The sequence below is a fragment of the Chaetodon auriga genome, chromosome 16, assembly GCF_051107435.1.
Source record: "Chaetodon auriga isolate fChaAug3 chromosome 16, fChaAug3.hap1, whole genome shotgun sequence".
Lineage (NCBI taxonomy): Eukaryota > Metazoa > Chordata > Actinopteri > Chaetodontiformes > Chaetodontidae > Chaetodon > Chaetodon auriga.
In genome coordinates, this window is record NC_135089.1 from 18183996 (window position 1) to 18201536 (window position 17541).

The following is a 17541-nucleotide window of genomic DNA, read 5'->3' on the forward strand; positions in this document are numbered from 1 at the left end:
ACATGAAATGATGGGAAAAAAGCACAAGTGTTCAACATGTAGCAGTTTAGAAAGCCTCTTTAATTGAAATTATACCAACATTTGACAACATGATTTCCATTCCAGAGGTGCACACAGATAAACATTAAAGAAGACTTGTTGGAGATGCAGTTTTCCTTCTTTTTTTGGATTTTTTTTAAGAGCACTGTGAGCTGTTATTCTCAAGTAACAACGCATTCCTCTCACTTCCCAGCAGTGTGAGCCAAAAGCCGCCTCTGAGCACAGCCTGCGAGGGGTGAACATCATCTCGTAAGTCTACTCAATACCTGACCGCACATCAACTCAGAGTGCAGTGCACAGAGGTTACGCTGATGAAATACGTCCCTTCCCCCTGAATCTGCCTTTGGTTTGCAGCAACCTCAGTTACTCCTCCATCAACAAGCCGTGCTCGGAAAATACAGTGTGTGCTGTGAGTAATAAGCTACCCCACCACCCCGTTTAAACTTTACCTTCAACGTTAAGAAAAACACTGATAGTGATAAATGTAAAAAAAAATGTCCAGAAAAGAAGCCAACCACCCTGCCCTGTAGACTGCAGCTGTATTTAAGGCCTTAGTGTGTGTTGGCAGTCTGTGCACTCACTAAATGAGCATGTGCACAGTTTCCCCAAAACTTCCAAGCTTCTCTGTGAATGGTTCATGACACGAATGCAGTGGTTTTATAATGTCTAGGCTTAAGTGTTTTCTGTCATCTCAGTGCAAAATTAAGAAATTTCAGCACAATCAAATGCCTCCAGTATGCATCAATGAGTCTCCAATTGTGTTATTTGAAATCTGCTTCCAATTTTATGTCTCCACATGACGTGTGTGCATATCAAATTCGTAAGCTCAAAAAAGCATAGTCACGAGCACTAACTGCAGCTAAATTGATACATTTCAGCATATAAACCTTCATTATAAACTGAGGCGAGAGCGCGAGCATAATAAACATGAAGCACTTCCATTCTTAACCATTATAAAAATTTCTGCTTTAAATACAATTCTATAGATTGAGATATTACTTTGGTCCCCTTTCATTAATCCGTCTTCATTTACGTATACTTCTTTCTCTGTTTTCTCCTTCTTCAATTAGAAAAATAGATCCTAAATCAGGACTATTAGAATTGGAATGTTTCCTTATAAAAATATCATTTTACTGTTTTATTTTTCCCAGAGAATGAAAAATCAAGCAAAACAAAAATTTGGCCCAAAAATAACGTGAGTGTGTGTGTGTGTGTGTGTGTGTGTTTGTCAGCATGGTGATTGTCCCAGTTTACTGGCGTCTGTATGTGTGAAAGTGTGTTAAGAATGCATAGATTGTCAGTGTTGAAGAGATCAGACTGTCGCAGGACTACACTTGGAGGACTCGGCTGACTGCCCGTCTCTAGTTTCAACGTTCTCATGTTTGTGTTCCTCTCTGTTCAGTAGGTACAGTAATGTGTGCTCAGATGTCAATTTGGGTCGGTCTATTTATGATGCAGTTCTAACGGAGTCAAGTGGCACTGCGGCTGTTCATTCAGGCTTGGGCTCGGAGGTCTCGCTCTTGGGCTCGCTCTCCTCGTCGCTTTCGATGCCAGTGCGGGGAATGGTGCGGCGCACGGTGAAGGGGAGGTCGCCACGCCTAAAACAGAAAGGGTGTAAATCCCAACTTTATTCATATACAGCAGGACAATTCAAGGGCTGCTACAACAAGCTGCGTAAAAAACTGGATACAAAAATGAAAGCTGCTGGCTCTCTACCTGAGCTTGTTCTTGAGGGTGGTGACTTCACGGTTCATGGCGTCTGCTGACTCCGTGGCATCCTCCAGCTCCCTCTGCAATTTCCTTCTGTTGGCGTTTGCTCTTTGAGCCTCTTCCTCAGCCTCCTCCAGCTGACGCTTCAGCTGCTTCATGCGAGAGTTCAACTTGTCGACCTATAATTGGACACAGATGAAGTTAGCTGAACAAAAAAAAATACAGTGCTGATAAGCGTTCTCCCAGATGTGGGCTGCAAAAGCACAATGCTGGTCTTCATTATACATCTGACATTCCTGTTAGCAGGAACGTGGAGAGTACAGATGTAGATCAACACAAACATTACACTGATAATACTCAGGAAAGCCACAACAGGGAGACAGAAACAGCCAATGTAACGCTCCTGTGACAATGGTTAGCTTCACGATGGTGAAGGAAAACCTCTGACCTGGTCCTTGTGCTGCTCTGTGTTGCGTCTCTCATCATCCACCTGCAGGATGACTTCCTTCAGTTTCTTCTCTGTACGTCTCACGAGCTTGGTGGCACTCTGCCTCTCCCTGAGACAAGCACAAAGCTGGTCAGTCATAGTGACAACTTCAGTGCAAAAGTAGTATTATCAAAATGTAGTTTAAGTACTCAGAATGCAGAAAAATGACCCACGCCAGTGTTCTACTATCGTACAGAGCACCACGCTTCCCTGCTGGTATGCTGCACACCCTGGTATACCTGCTTGCAGGTCTCGTATCATTAGGTTATTATTGCTGATACATTAGCAAAGGAGTAGTATTTTACTGTTGTAGGCCATTAACATTACAGTACACTGTTGTATTGCGGATATTGTTTTTCCATGTGAAACCTTAATCTGAAAAGAGACTAGTACCTACAGCTGTCAAAGTAAGTGCGGTGTACAACATACAATATCCCCATCTGAAATGTAGTGAAGCAGGCTTATACCTGGTCTCCATGTCCAGCTGTTCCTCCAGCTGAGCGATCTTTGCCTCCAGGGCGGCCATATTGGCCTTGTACTTGGACTTGACCGTGTTCTCCAGCTCCTGCAGCTTCAGTTTCAGCTCCTTGTTCTGACGCTCCAGCTGAGAACGAGCTCCTTCCACACGCTGAGAGCAACTGCGCTCTGCTGTCAGCTCCACATTCATCTGGTCAGTCTAAAAAAAAACATGGTTGGGATGATTTAGTAGGACTGGAATTTGAGGAAAGATAAGAACTTAAAATACAACCATTTAATACAACCAGCTGCTCTACGCTCTTCTCCACAGACCTGCAGCATTGCTTTCTTCAGCCTGTCGTTGACGAGCTCAGTGTTGCACTGCTCCTCCTCCAGCTCTTCCTCCAGCTGAGCAATACGAGCCTCCAGCCGTCTCCTCTCCTCTACAACCTGAGCACTGAGAGATGAACACAGGCAGGGAGGAGATGAGAGATGACAGGACACAGGGAGCGATACAGAATAAAAAAAAAAAAAGCGGCCAATGACTGATGAAGCACACAACTGACAGCTCTGCCACTCTGCTGCAGTTTGATAGATGTCTTACTTCTTGGTGGCCTGGTTGTTAATCTCGTCCTGCAGTTCGTCTCTCTCCTGCTGGGCCTGTCTCTTTACTCGCTCTGCAGCTGCCAGCTCCTGCACAGGGATGAATGAGAAAGAGCTATAAGTTTAAACATGAAACAAAGGCAGGGGAAGAGAACACAGAGAGGAGGAGGTGAGCATGCCGACCTCTTGCATCTGCAGCATTTCAGCCTCCATGCCCTTCAGCTTTTTCTCCGACTCCTTGCTCTGAGCGAGGATCTCCTCTCTGGACATGCGAGTATCGTCCAGCTCTCGGATGAGCTCCTTCATCTGGGCCTGTGGGAACAAACTACAGGGTTAGCATTCCAACACTTAACTGAGGGCATGTGGACACAGCAGTTTTGTGTATTTTGTGTATTTAAGATATTCCAACAACTGACTCACTTGGAGTTTCTTCAGCTGTTTGAGGGCCTCGTCGCGGTTCTTGTTGGCCATGTCAATGCCTCCCTCCAGCTCCTTCAGGTCCAGCTCCAGCTTCTTGCGCACAGCCACGGCTGCAGAACGCTGCTTCCTCTCATCCTCCAGCTCCATCTCCATCTCCCGCACCTGAAGGAGGACACATTTGATTTCAGCCACGTCCCATGACCCATTATTCTGATAGTAATGAAAACTGTTCTAACATACTATATACAGACTGTCCTGAATCCAGCAGAAAGCATATGTATAAGGCTTGGTTCAGTCTATATCCTGTTAGTACCTGTTTGATCAGTGACCTCTTCTTCTCCTCGCCCATCTCGTCACGTCCTGCCAGGTCTCTCTCATACTGGGCCTTCATGGCCTGCATGTTGACCTCCAGACGCAGCTTGGCGTCCTCTGTGGCCTGCAGCTCATCCTCCAGCTCCTCCAGCTGAGTCTTCATCTCCTCCAGCTGCTGCTCCATCGCACGTTTAGCCTTCTCCAGCTCGTGGACCTGCAGTAACGGGGAGCAGGATTTGTGATGAGGATGACAGTATGAATATTTGGCACAAACGCACACCTCCAAAAACACCTTTTTCCAAACTTACATTCTTGCCAACATCATCCTTAGAGGACACCAAGTCCTCCATCTCAGCCCGCAGCAGTTTGTTGTTGCGGTCCAGTTCCTCCTTGGTGTCCATCAGAGAGTCCAGCTCACGGGTTAAAGCCAGTGCCCGGGTCTCCTTCTCACGGGCCTCAGCTTCAGCTCGGTCTCGCTCCTCGGCATAGCGCGCAGATATGTTCTTCTCCTCTGCTAGCATCTACAGAAAGTCAGGATGACAATGTCAAATTACAGTCCTAAAATTTCATATCAGTAAAATTAAAGAAGCATTAATAGCCCCCATCTTTGATTTATATCCATCTCACACACACTGAAAACACATTATGTCACCTGGTCAAACTTCTTCTGCTTCTTCTCCAGGTTGGAGACGATCTGTCGGAGGTGGTCCTGGTCTACCAGCAGGTCATCCAGCTCTTGCTGGAGACGTGTCTTGGTTTTGTCCAGCTTCTCATAGGCAGCACACTTCTCCTCCAGGCGCTGGTTGGTTCCCTCCAGTTCTCGTTGAAACCTCTTCTTCCCCTCTTCAGCTGTCTCTAGACAGCTTGCATCCTGCTCCACCTTCTTTTTCATATCAGCAAGCTATAAAGAAAGAGGTGGCGTCACTCAAACACTCAATGTTGTGAGGCTGATAAGCGCTTCAAAATATCCCTGATGAGGACGCACTCGCTGAAATGAGGGACACGTTCATGTTTCTTACCTGAGCCTGCACCATTTGAAGCTGCTTCTCCACATTTCTCTTGGCTTCTTCTTCCTCCTCCAGCTGTTCTCTCAGGTTGTTCTGATCCTCCTCCAGCTGCCGCAGACGTGTGGTATGTGACAGCTTCTGACGGGTCTCTTCCTGGAGCAGCTCCTGTTGTAAACATGGACATGGAAAGCTGAATGAAATGGAGAAGACCGTTTGATCCTACATGTACACATGAGCGTTGTTTTGCGACTCAGTGTGCAGCAAAGTGTGGAAACTCTGTAACGTCACGTCTGCGATGTGACAGAGCTGTGCCTGGTGAGAGTGGACTTTACAGTGAGGTAAGAGACGTTTATGTCCAGTAGAGAAACGTTTACTATGACAATTATTTACAAATAAAAGAGTTTGGATTTTTTAACACCTCTATTTCAAATGAACATGCCCTGTATGTGCTGGAAGCAGCCAAAGGGATGGCATTGTTTATTAGTTTTCTCTCTGCACATACAGGGGGGTATAAACAGCATGTATGTCTGCTTACCTGAACATCCTGCAGCTGGGACTCCACAGCAGAGTGGTCTTTTGCTGCCTTGATGGACTTGCCCTCCACATCACTCAGTAAGGTGCTTACATTATCCAGTTCAGCCTGTGGACAACAGGACAACAGATGAACCATTGAACAGAAACAACACATCGTAGTAACCACACTTAGCATTTAACACTGTTGTCACATAAAGGGCATCCTTTACTGACCACAGATGTGCTGAGGAGCACAGACACACAGCAGTAATCATCAGTGTAACAGTTGTAGGTACAAACAGCACTGACAAAAGAAAAAGAAAACCCTCAGGCATATCAGTGGCTACTGAAGTGTTTCAAAGAGTTGTACCTGCACTTTGACCAGTTTCTCGGCCAGCTCGTGCCTCTGGCGCTCGCTCTCTGAATGTTTGAGCTGCAGCTCCTGGACCTGGGCTTCAGCCTTCTTTCTGCGATGCTCAGAATCTCCCTTACCCTGCATCAGCGTCTGCACCTCAATGGCTAGCTCGTTCCTCTCGGACTCGAGAGCCTGCTTGGCCTTCTCCATGGACACTTTGTTCTGCAGGGGAGGACAAGTGTTAATGGTTTCTGCAGTCCAAAAAACACGTGCATCTAGGAGAAATCAAGCAGTTGGATAAAGGTTCTGAAAAGATTTAAAATTACCCTCTTGGCCTGCTCCAGCTGCTCATTGAGCTCGTCGAAGGCCTGGCCGTGTTTCTGTCTCATCTCAACCAGCTGCTGTTCATGAACTTTGGCTTCTTCATCCAGAGTCTTTTTAAGGTGTGCCACCTCTGTCTCACGTTTTGTCCTGAGCAGGGAGAGGACAGGTTAATCTGCTTGTGTCCAAACTCAAAGTAATGCCATGCATTGAACTGTTGTAGCTATTTCTCAACCAATGTCGCTACCTTAGTTCTTGCTGAGCGGCGGTGGAGTCCAGAGTGTCCTCTAGCTCAGTCTTGAGGGCCTCCAGCTCTTCTCCCAGGTCCCTGCGGTGTTTCTCTGCCTTGGTGCGGGCCTGCCTCTCCAGCTCCAAATCCTCCTGCAGTTCAGAGAGCTGAGCCTCCATCTCACGGATCTTTTTCTGGGCCAGGTTCTTCTGTGCTGCCTCCTCCTCGATCCTTCAGGGAGGAGTGGGTCAGCGAAAATGAGTAAATGGAGCAGGGGGTGGGGAATCTTTATCAAACGGATTAAAATAACCTACAATACTATTACTGACTGATGGACTGAGTACAGGGTAACAATGGCAAACAATTACACATACAGACCTTGCCAGAGCTGCCTGGAGCTCTTCCTCTTTCTTGGCAAGTTGGGCACGGAGCTCAGCAATCTGGGCCTGCAGCTCCGCAATCTGGTCATGTATCTCAGTGAAGTCGCCTTCCAGCTTGCGTCGGTTCTTTTCCAGCTCCTGTCGCTGTTTCTCCTCCCTGCGCAGACGATCTGATGGGGGGAAAAAAAAGTAAGAAATACAAGATTACGGGGAGGAAAAAAAAGATGCAGAAGGTTCAAAACTGTGACCAAATGTAGACCAGTGGGATCTATAATGGCTATCATATAAGGTATGTCTCCAGTGTCTTCTCTTCCTACCCTCCAGATCTGTGATCATGGCCTCATGTTTGGTCTTAAGTTTCTGCAGGCTCTTTGATTTCTCCTCCTCCTCCGCCAGGTTGGTGGTGAACTCAGAGATCCTATCCTCCAGCAGCTTCTTCTCCTGTATCACAAACAGGGTGAACAAGGGCGAATTAGTGGAGAGAATTCTAACGATCACAGTAGCAGTCACTAGCATCATCTTCGTTTCGTTGTGTGTTTACACCAAAGAAACCACATAATCACACTCTTACTGACAAATCACAATGTCCATCCCAATAGTTCAAGTTCATCCTAACCTTGTTTAGTTTGTTGTTCTGGTCATCTAGAAGTATAACATCCTCTTCTATCTTCTTCATCTTGGCCTCCAAGGTGACTTTCTCCAGCTGGAGCTTCTGTCTGGCTGCCTCCTCCTCATCCAGCTGCTGCTCCAAGTCCTGTGTGCAGATAAATGCCAGCAGGGTTAGCACAGCAAATCAAACAGTGTGCATTCTCTATAGAGAGTCTACAGTGCAAACATATTTAAATAAGTGGGTCTATAGAGTGAGTGAGCCTTTCACACTTACTCCAATATTTTGCTGCATCTTCTTCTTCTCTGTCATGAAGTGAGAGGCACGCTCTTCCTCCTCCTCCAGGCGGGCCTCTAGATCATGGAGGATCTCCTCCAGCTCCTGCTTCCTGGCAGCCAGACGGGCTCTCATCTCCTCCGCCTCAGCGCAGAGTTCTGTTTCTGCCTGAAGCTGCTCCTGCAAGGCCATCTTCTCAGCACCCAGCTGCAAGCACAGCAAAAATATGACTTGAGCACAGTTAGCTTAAATCCAAAATAAACAGCACATACGACATTAAAAACGAGTATCCTGCTTCGTCATCCATCAATGAATCCGATGTGGATGGGCAGGGTGCCAATGCCCTGGCATGCAATAGAAAATGAACTTAACTGAGACTGTGGTCTCTTAGTTTACCTGCTGCTGTTTTTCCTCCATATCTCGGATCTGCTGCTCAGCATGCAAATGCTTCTCCTTTACTTTAATCAGCTCTTCATCCTTGGCAAGCATCTCCTCCTCCTGCCTGCTGACTTGAAGCAGAGGCTTCACCTGAGAACAACACAGCGGAAATGAGGGGAGTTAGAAAAGATGAAAAGGGAAGTATGGGCATGGTTGTGACAAGTACAGGAGCCAAAATGTTGGCTAAAGTGTTGTAGACGATGGAAGTTCACCTTGGTGAAGAGCCTCCACCACTGCCAGTTCCTGAGTTTAAGATAAGCAGCACAGTTCCTCTGGATCACCTTCATTGCAGTCAGCTGCTGCTGTCTCTTGGCAAAAGCCCTATAAAGCAATATTAGACACAGACTCAGAATCTAATCCTGATATAGGCATAGACAGTCACAGACAGTGGTGATCATTTCTTCTCACTTGCGGGCTACGTAGCCTCTGCACCAGGCCTGGAAACTGATGATGATGTCTGTGATCTTCATGTCCCTCTCCTCCTCCAGGTGAGCGAGGACTCCTGCTCTAAAGAAGACTTTACTCTGACCAATCCGGTACAGGTTGGGATCCAGCTCCAGGCTTTTGATCTGATAGGACAGGAAACATACAGATCAATCACACTGCAGGTTAGGGAGGGACTGGTTATTGTGGAGCTTAGCTAGAAGTCTTTAGACCTCTTACCATGAGCACACAGGCCTGCTTTCCATCCATGAAGCCCTTCGGGATGGCATTGGGAGTGAGGATTTCATACCTTGGAAAAGGGGCAGATGACAGGATTTTATTTGTTCTGTCACATACCCTCCAGAGAACAAGACATACTGGGAACAGTGTTATTATTCTGTTACCTCTGTCTGAACTCCTGGAAGACGATTCGATTGGGGAAGCCCTGTCTGCAGATACGGATCCCCTCCAGCACACCATTACACCTCAGCTGGTCCAGAACCAGGTGGGGGTCCAGTTTACCAGCCTGAGATGAGGGGACATTTGCTGGTTAGCAGTGTGGCAAAACAGAAAGACAAACAGTTCTACTCTGCATTACTTATAGCACTTCTCACCAGGAACTATATGTCCATCTTAAGACTTTTTTTCACATGACGACAATGTGTTGACCACATAAGAAATCACTGAGCTCCATGCATTTCTGGTTGTGTGACCGATGTTTTTGTTACACCTGGAGTTATCATACTGGAACTAAAGTGAGTCTCTAGTTTCAGTCTTAACACAGGTTTCATTCCTCAGTTCCTGCAGTGGAAAAGCTCTAATAGGTGGCAACATTTCTCCAATACCTTCTTCTCGTGGTTGGGGATGATGCAGCGAACAAAGTTGGGGTTTGTGTTCCTCAAAGTGGCCATGAGCTTGGAAAGCTGCTCCTTGTACAGCTGGCCCACTGTGCGGAACATGCCCTTGCGTGTCTTAAAGGCACCGGGCATCTCGGACATGCCAGACACCTTATCCAGACCCACAATGCGGTCCACTGAAAGAGGAGACAATAGAGAGGGAAAAAAAAACAGACACAGAGAGGGGAGAGACATTATGTAAGAAGCCAGTGGGGTTTAATTTAATAATTTGAATATTCAACCAGACAAACTCAAACCAAATGCATGTCACAAGGTAGAATGAATATGACCATTGTCTCTCCACTTCCTCTTGGTAAACACACACCAGGAGAGAGTAGAGGCAGTTCATAATACCAGGACCAGTGAAACACCACACAAACAACAAGTGAATGTGGAGGGAAACAGGAATCAGGAGAAGAATGACAGAGTGGAGTCACAAATAGCCAGTGAAGCGTGGAGAGATTAAACACCATGACGGAAAAAAAAACAAAAAACAGTGCAGTGAATGGAGGGGGCTGGTCAACTGTTTACAGTGCCAGCTTGTAGTTCTGAGTGGAGACTATGTGTGATGGGTCAATTAAATATGTATGTGTGTCAGGAAGGTGACAAACGTTGGCGGTTGCAGTGGACATGTATTTTCGTGGTGATAAAGAAACCAAACCAAACCCATGCAGTATATACCCATCGCTGTAGTACCCATGACCAACACCAGGAGTCCCCAAACAACACTATTACACAGAGGGAGAAAAGGAGGAGAGTTCAATGACAGAACATCAAGAGGCAAGACGACCAGATGATTTTGCTACTGCGCACACAGCTGGTTAAAGACAGAAAGAACTCACAAAATCTTAATCTTTGGAAAGTTTACACCAAAAACACATGTTTGAACATTTAGGAGCAAAGGATGGACAGCAGAGAGGACTCATGGTGGAAATAAGCATGTTTAAACAGACAGCAGAGGTAAGAGGGAAAGGTTAAAATGAAAAAGAAACCTAGTCACCTGAGTCTGAGTGGAGAATAGGAAAACGCTGATAAAAATAGGCTCTCTGACAATTCTGTACCTCTGAGACCCAGTAAAAGAAAAAAATGACAGACAAATTGGGCCATACAGAGGAAGAAATGGATGGAAACAACAAGTGGGATTCGAGAAGGTAAAAACAGAGGTCCACATACCAGACAGTAAGAGAGAAAGAAAGCACTATGAAATGCAAAAAACAGGAACAGGAAAGCCACCATGAAATATATTCCCACATCAAGCACTGCCACCACAGAAGCAGCAATTCCTGGGTTAAGACAAGTTAACATCTGCCTCAACTCACCGTCCCTCCAGAGCTCAGAGACAAACTTGTCGGTGGACTGGTTGAGCAGTGTAGCCACGTTGTCATTCAGGGGGTCCATGTTCTTCATCAGCCACTCATCTGCCTTGTAGTCCACCTGAGGAGTTAACATCAGGCAGGAATTGATAAGTTCCTTTGTTAGACTCACATACCTCTGGGATATAAAGTCAAAAACTGGACAAATGCATGACAGAAAAGGCAAATGCAGGTCTAAAATAGCTGAATATTTCTAACAGCGTAGACCTAAGAAATGTATTAAAGAGAATGTATCATAATGAACTCTGCATGTTTACCTTGCCGGCATAATGGATGATACAGAAGTCTGCTTCGTCCTTCAGTTTCTTGGGCTTGAAGAACTTGGGGTGAGTACCCTGCTCCTGGAGCACCTTCTCCACAAAGCTCTTGTCTGTGGCTTTGGGGAACCAGCACTCCTCATCCAGCAGAGCGAGGATACCGGGGGGACTGGCCTGCACACACAAGGGACAGTACAGATCTTACTGAAATACAAAGGCCATGAAGTACTGAAGACAGTGGTCGAACCAACATCTTCAAGAACAAAAACAGGACTTGGTGGTTTTCAAACTCACAGGTTTCTCAATGAGGTCGATGCAGGGCTGCAGGTCCAGGCCGAAGTCGATGAAGCTCCACTCGATGCCCTCCCTCTGGTACTCCTCCTGCTCCAGGATGAACATGGTGTGGTTGAAGAGCTGCTGCAGCTTCTCATTGGTGTAGTTGATACACAGCTGCTCAAACGAGTTCAGCTAGGGGACAAAGGAGACAAATATGTAAGAACACTTTTGATCAACAGCACAAATAATGACATGGATGAGATTTTATATATTTTTTATATGTATGTGTACATACACATCAATTAATGGTACATACTACACTGTTAAGTCATGTACAATTTGTCTCACTTATGTACCTCAAAGATCTCAAAGCCAGCAATATCTAGGATGCCGATGAAGGAGGCTCCCTGTCTCTTGGTCTTGTCCAGAGCTTTGTTGATCCTCATGACGAGCCAGCGGAACATCCTCTCGTATGTGGCCTTGGCCAAGGCCTCCACAGCAAACTCTGCCTGCTCCTGGGTCTGGGCCTTCTGGACGTAGTCTCTGCCCACCTTGATCCTGGGCGACAGGATGGCCCTGGTGAAGTCTGTGACATTCATGCCCATAAGGTGGCTCACCTTCTGGGCAGCTGTTGCACAGGAGACGGGAGGAAGACAGAAGAACAAGACTGTAGTTTCGTAGCAGGACACAGCCATTTAGCTAACTTCAGGTTAGGATAAGACTTACCGGTGTTGTCGGGCATGGAGGCCTGGTCTGTGTGGCGCTCCTTCTTGAAGTTCATGTTCCCGAGCTGCAGCACAGAGGCCACCACCTTCAACATGCCTGCACAAAAAGAACAAACAGGAGCATAAACATGGTTTTATGTTGCACTGGCTCTAGTAGGTAAATATATACAGAGTCCCACTCAAAGCATACAAGACAGAAAGTTGTTTTAAAGTTATTCGCCATCTGCCTCACCGATCTGCTCGTCTTCTGGGATACCCATGATCTTCATGGCCTCCAGGGTCTCTGTAAACAGGTCCTTGTCCTGCTGCCCAGGAATTGTAACATTCCCGTTGGACAGGAAGCGATAATTGTTGTAATTTTCAAGGAGGAGTTCATCTGAAAGGAGAGGACGGTCGAAGTGAGATGAACGGCAGCATAAAATCCTACTGATCACTACTGCTCTGCAAATCCTTGACAAATCTATAATTATAATCTATATAATAATTATATAATCTATATAATATGTTGCTTACTGCGCAGTTTATCCCCGGCCCCTGTAAGCAGGTAGTAGAAGACATGAAAGGTCCTCTCATCTTTGGCTTGGCGAATGGCACGGGATTTCTCCAACAGATCTAGAGGTCAACCTGTCAAGGAAGCGTTTTCTTATACTATCATAACTACATTTCCAGATCAGGTTGTACATTGTAGTGAGACGCTGACAAAATCCTGCAGTAACCCTGACTGTGTGAAGGATACAAGTTTCAATGTTGGCACCAACGATGTAACCGTTGACATCGAAGTTGATCCTGATGAATTTTCCCTAGAGGAGAAAAAAAAAAAGCAAACATTGGTCATTTAAGAAAAGGTATGTGGTCAGGCGGTTAATGAGGAGTCTGATGTAGCGTTGTGTCTTACGAATCTGGAAGAGTTGTCGTTTTTGACTGTCTTGGCATTTCCAAAGGCCTCTAGGATGGGATTAGCTTGCAGCAGCTGCTTCTCCAGCTCCCCCTGGTTGAAATAGAGAGAGCAGCAAGGCAACATATAAACACTTTCCATTTGCCCACCCATTAAAACAGGAGAGTTCTCAGATGGGATGATGATGATGAACCTCATATCACGATCTGCTATTAATTTACTTCACTGTAAGAAACTGATTACTTTACATCTTTTTAAATAAATATGCTGACATAGTAGTATCTGTTAATTTACCCGTGATGTACTTACGTCTGAGGGGATAAGAGAACATGGAGGGTACAAAACATTGAAACAAAAGGTGGTTTGAAAAAAAAAAAAAAAAAGGAGGGATACCATATACACACACACCAGCAATACACACAAACACACCCAAGCATTTTCCCCAAACATAACGTCATGTTAGTGCAAACACCCAGAGACCCTGTGACCCTCATCTGTGACCCATCACCTGTTACCCAGAGCAGAATAATCCAGTAAACCCCAAAGCACAAAACAAACAGTCCATTCAACTTCAATGTCACGTTAAACTTCTTCCTTCAACCTATACTGGCCTTCAGTGACATTTCTGCACCAAAACAGTACACACCATGTGTATTACAAAATGAAATCATAGGCCTATTCGTATAAAGATTTGGCTGACAATTACAGGTATCAATCCAGCAAAAACATGGAATGACATCAGCTAAAATCCAAAATCTACTACTGTGCTGATTCATAGCTATGGCACATATTATATGTTGAGATTGGAGAAGGCATAAGAATTCAAAGCAATGACATGTAATGTACAAATGTTTTCCAGAGGTCTGTGAGCTGATCTCTAAGTGCCCGAAGGCCCTGGATTATAAAATCATTTTCAAACCATACAGCAAATATGATTCTGGTCTATTGTCCTTTAACCGAACCTGTTCATTAAAAATGTGTAGGTCCATGGTACAACATTTACAGTGTGTCTGTCCGGAGCAGACTGAATATCGTGTTGGCATCTGTACACTATGAACACACTGCACAAGCACGTTTTTAATGCAAAAACAGAAAAGCACAGTTAAACTTTGGGCTCAGGTGCACGCACAGAATAGCAATACAAATAATGAAAAATTCAACCAGACAAATATAGAAATACATCTATCAAACAAGAAACATTGCTGTGTTTTTTCAGCAAAGACCCCTCCCTCTTATCCTACTATTGTCTGGCTGAATTTTTCACAGGAACACATACGGCTGCCACTGATCTGCGAACAAACTTCCACCCTACTTCCTATTGGCTGGCAAGACATGTCACCTCTGCCCTTAATGCAAAGGGACATTCACAACAGTGTATTCCAGCGAGGGAAAAGAGAGGGAGGATGAGGGGTGAGGGCGGGGGTGGAGGAGGAGGAGGAAGGTGATGACAGAAGCAAGAGGGGGAGGAAGAGTGAATGGAGGGAGGGAGTTAACTCACATGTGACAGGACCGAGCTGTTCTGTTGATGGGAAGAGAGAAATACAACAACCTCAAAAAGGGATGATAGATGTGGTTCTCATCAAACCCCACCGTGTCGCATCTATCGTTACGCTGGCAGGCCAGATAACAGTAGAGCAGGTTGTTCAGCAAAGCCTCATGTAATGCTGAGTTTTATTTCTCATGAGGACAAGGCAGTAAAATCAGCAAAACTGAACACAACACAGATGAAGTTAGAGCTCCTGTCTATGTAAAACGCCGGAGTGAGAGAAGCCTTTAAATCTGCGCTGCTGTTTGCAGGGCTGGTACCCTTTTCCTTTGACGGCAAGTCTTTTCTGTGGCAGCTGCACCAAATAGGAACTTGTCTACTGCACAAAATATGTCATTTGAAAACAACAGTGTGATGATGGTTTAGCAATCATTAAAACAATCAGGTGCGCGCACACACACACACACACACACACACACACACACACACACACACACACACACTGTTATACGTCCCTGGAGGAATTAGGGATTGTGTCTCCCTTGAAAATGAATCAAATTAAGAGTAACAGCAGGGAGTGAAGTGAGAGACGTAGGTAGGAAGTTGACAGATAAAAGGCATGACTTGGAGGATGTCAAAGAATAATGGGAGGAAGGCTTGAAGGATGAACTGTGTGGATGAGAGGCCGGACTGACCTGATCTTTCTTGGTCTTGTGAGAGGAGGCCACGTGAGCCAAATACTGGATCACCTTCTTGGTGTTCTCTGTCTTACCAGCACCAGATTCTCCTCTATAAGACAAAGAGAGAAAGAGGGTGTTTTAAAACACAGGAGGGAGAAAAAATAAAAATGATCAAAGCACTATTTACAGCTAGTGTGTTGTGTCTGTGTCTATGTCTACGTGTGGATTTATAACTCACGTGCAAAGAATGGACTGGTCTTCACGGTCTGCAGAAAAGATGAGCAAAAGTTGATTATGAAACCTGTGCAGAGCAACAACGCTGCATGTTCTAAGCAAGCATATGTTATCATCGCAGTGCATACAGTTTTTGTATGTACTACAGGAAGTACATTGGCCACAGACAGGAAATCAATATCCGGCTTCCTGTGACTGGAAAGAGCTGCTGCTGGGTTGCTGACTAACTGGCTAATTACCCATCACGTCCCATGTGGTATGAACATTTCATTAGAGCCAAACATGGAGACAAAGAGCACCAATGGGACAGAGGGGAGTTGCTTGGTGTGTGGTGTGCATGACAGACAACACTGCTCTGCACATCAGGAAAACAGGCCTGAAAAAATATTTCCAAGCTAAGAGAGTACATACAGGAGCAGGACTAAAGAAACAGATTACAGTACAATAGCCCTGCAGGAAATACCAGCAAGGAGCTTGTAATGTTCACACAACACTGCATATTCATGTGAGTAATATAGCTTGGGTAAAAGCCTCAAGATAAGTGCAGATATAATCACTGTAAATTAGTGCAGATATAATCACTGTAAATTATAGTCTTAAAAATTTAATTGAGCTGCATCAGCCTCAGAGCACAGAAATATTATGTGCTGAAATAAATTGGTGTCTACTGCAGATTTTTTTTATTTTTTTGACGTCCCTTTCAAAGAATGTGACAAATGAGGTAGTTAAGAGACCCACAGGCCTCATTTTTTAAAATGCAACCTTTCTTAGCTAGAACTCTGAATCAGAATTTTCTGAGACCAGTGAGGAAAGTAAATCATATGAAACACTCTTCTGGCATCACGTTCAATAGTGTGCAGAGATCGGTCCCTACTGTCTTCCACTTGGAGGTCCAAACCCCATGTACAAGCTACTCTCATGCACTTCATTTACATTTTTAGGGAGAGTACTGATACAAATAAACGGACAGTATTACAGTATGTATGCTTACAACCGAGTCTCTTCAGAACCTTATAGTTTATAGCTCTGTGTGGTACCACTCGAGCAGACTAGCTTCACTGACAATGAAATCTTAAAAGACCCATATTACAAGCTTAGGGATGCTAAAATAACTCTGGCAAAAGTTTAAATCAAAGCAAAACAGAAAAAAACACCATGAATGCAGGCCAGTAAAGTGAAGTAAATTTCACTTCATTATTTCCTTTTAATGTTCTCAGACAATACTCATGTTTTATAGCGTAAGCAGTGACTTACCCTGCATCATGCTTCTGTAAGATGTGTCAGTAATGGCGTAGATGTGAGGTGGCATTTCATGCCTCTTCTTGCCCTTGTACATGTCAACAATCTCTTCTGAGTAGATTGGCAGGTTCTTGTAGGGGTTTATGACAACACAGAAGAGTCCAGAGTATGTCTGTGGGACAGATAGAAGTGCCATTTAGAAAACGCTGCACTTGAACATGGAAAGGTCTCCATTTAATGTGCAGAGCAGAATCAGGGCTGTGGACTGGGACACTGGTCGTTTGCTCACGTGAAAGTGCATCCCTTAACATTTGCTTCATTGAGAGAACATTGAGACGTTGGAAGGCCTTCCCATCCCCCACCAACAGTGAGCTCAAAGTTTCTCATGAACCGTGCTCAGTTAACCCTCCTATATTATGTAATGTCAGCCCCACCCTGCTGCAAGTTTAAACTGATGATTGACCTTGGCATTGTAACACTACAGCTACTTGACAGTTCAGCGCAGATCGACATGATACATCTATCTGTTCTGCTTTTTTGGCCCACATTAAAACCCTCCTCCAACCCTGTCTATAAACTCCGCTAAATCACTTCTTTTGTTTATCTGGACATTTCTCCTCCTCCCATAACTTCTCATTTTTCTATGTGCTGCATTCCTGTGCTGCCCTCCCAACATCTCTGTACCAGGCATATCTCCCTCTGTTGTGCACCAGCTCTCCCTTGAGAGAGGGTCAACATAATGACTACAGAGCCTGGAGGCACTCAAACCAACCGTAGCCTGGATCTCTGGGGGGGTGCGCGCAAGGGAGGGGCTTGACTGTGTTGATGTGACCGGGTCACACCACAGAGCCAAAGACACAAAATCACTCCCAGCCAAGCACATGGGGATAACTAACATTAATTA

At 45.2% G+C, this 17541-nt stretch overlaps 1 protein-coding gene across 2 annotated transcripts in view; it reads right to left on the reverse strand.

The window, feature by feature from the left end:
• Positions 1–39: 39 nt before the first annotated feature.
• The window catches only part of LOC143334472 (myosin-9-like), a 30467-nt gene continuing 12965 nt past the window's right edge, over positions 40–17541 (reverse strand). Inside the window, exons 3-41 of one of the 2 annotated variants that reach the window (XM_076753293.1) lie at positions 16653–16809; positions 15403–15430; positions 15180–15273; positions 14497–14517; positions 12999–13091; positions 12840–12903; positions 12617–12715; positions 12336–12479; positions 12105–12200; positions 11735–12006; positions 11397–11570; positions 11103–11276; positions 10792–10906; positions 9422–9609; positions 8981–9102; positions 8817–8886; positions 8562–8722; positions 8366–8474; positions 8112–8243; positions 7716–7922; positions 7449–7586; positions 7150–7273; positions 6831–7002; positions 6471–6683; positions 6229–6373; positions 5918–6124; positions 5570–5674; positions 5047–5199; positions 4680–4928; positions 4336–4548; positions 4029–4241; positions 3716–3877; positions 3479–3607; positions 3297–3385; positions 3026–3149; positions 2704–2912; positions 2198–2306; positions 1756–1928; positions 40–1637 (exon numbers count right to left, since the gene is read on the reverse strand). In XM_076753293.1, the coding sequence (XP_076609408.1) occupies positions 1529–1637; positions 1756–1928; positions 2198–2306; positions 2704–2912; positions 3026–3149; positions 3297–3385; positions 3479–3607; positions 3716–3877; positions 4029–4241; positions 4336–4548; positions 4680–4928; positions 5047–5199; positions 5570–5674; positions 5918–6124; positions 6229–6373; positions 6471–6683; positions 6831–7002; positions 7150–7273; positions 7449–7586; positions 7716–7922; positions 8112–8243; positions 8366–8474; positions 8562–8722; positions 8817–8886; positions 8981–9102; positions 9422–9609; positions 10792–10906; positions 11103–11276; positions 11397–11570; positions 11735–12006; positions 12105–12200; positions 12336–12479; positions 12617–12715; positions 12840–12903; positions 12999–13091; positions 14497–14517; positions 15180–15273; positions 15403–15430; positions 16653–16809 (5556 nt within the window). In that variant the 3' untranslated portion in view covers positions 40–1528. The remainder of the gene's footprint in view (positions 1638–1755; positions 1929–2197; positions 2307–2703; positions 2913–3025; positions 3150–3296; positions 3386–3478; positions 3608–3715; positions 3878–4028; positions 4242–4335; positions 4549–4679; positions 4929–5046; positions 5200–5569; positions 5675–5917; positions 6125–6228; positions 6374–6470; positions 6684–6830; positions 7003–7149; positions 7274–7448; positions 7587–7715; positions 7923–8111; positions 8244–8365; positions 8475–8561; positions 8723–8816; positions 8887–8980; positions 9103–9421; positions 9610–10791; positions 10907–11102; positions 11277–11396; positions 11571–11734; positions 12007–12104; positions 12201–12335; positions 12480–12616; positions 12716–12839; positions 12904–12998; positions 13092–14496; positions 14518–15179; positions 15274–15402; positions 15431–16652; positions 16810–17541) is intronic. The other variant, XM_076753294.1, reaches the window with a different exon arrangement.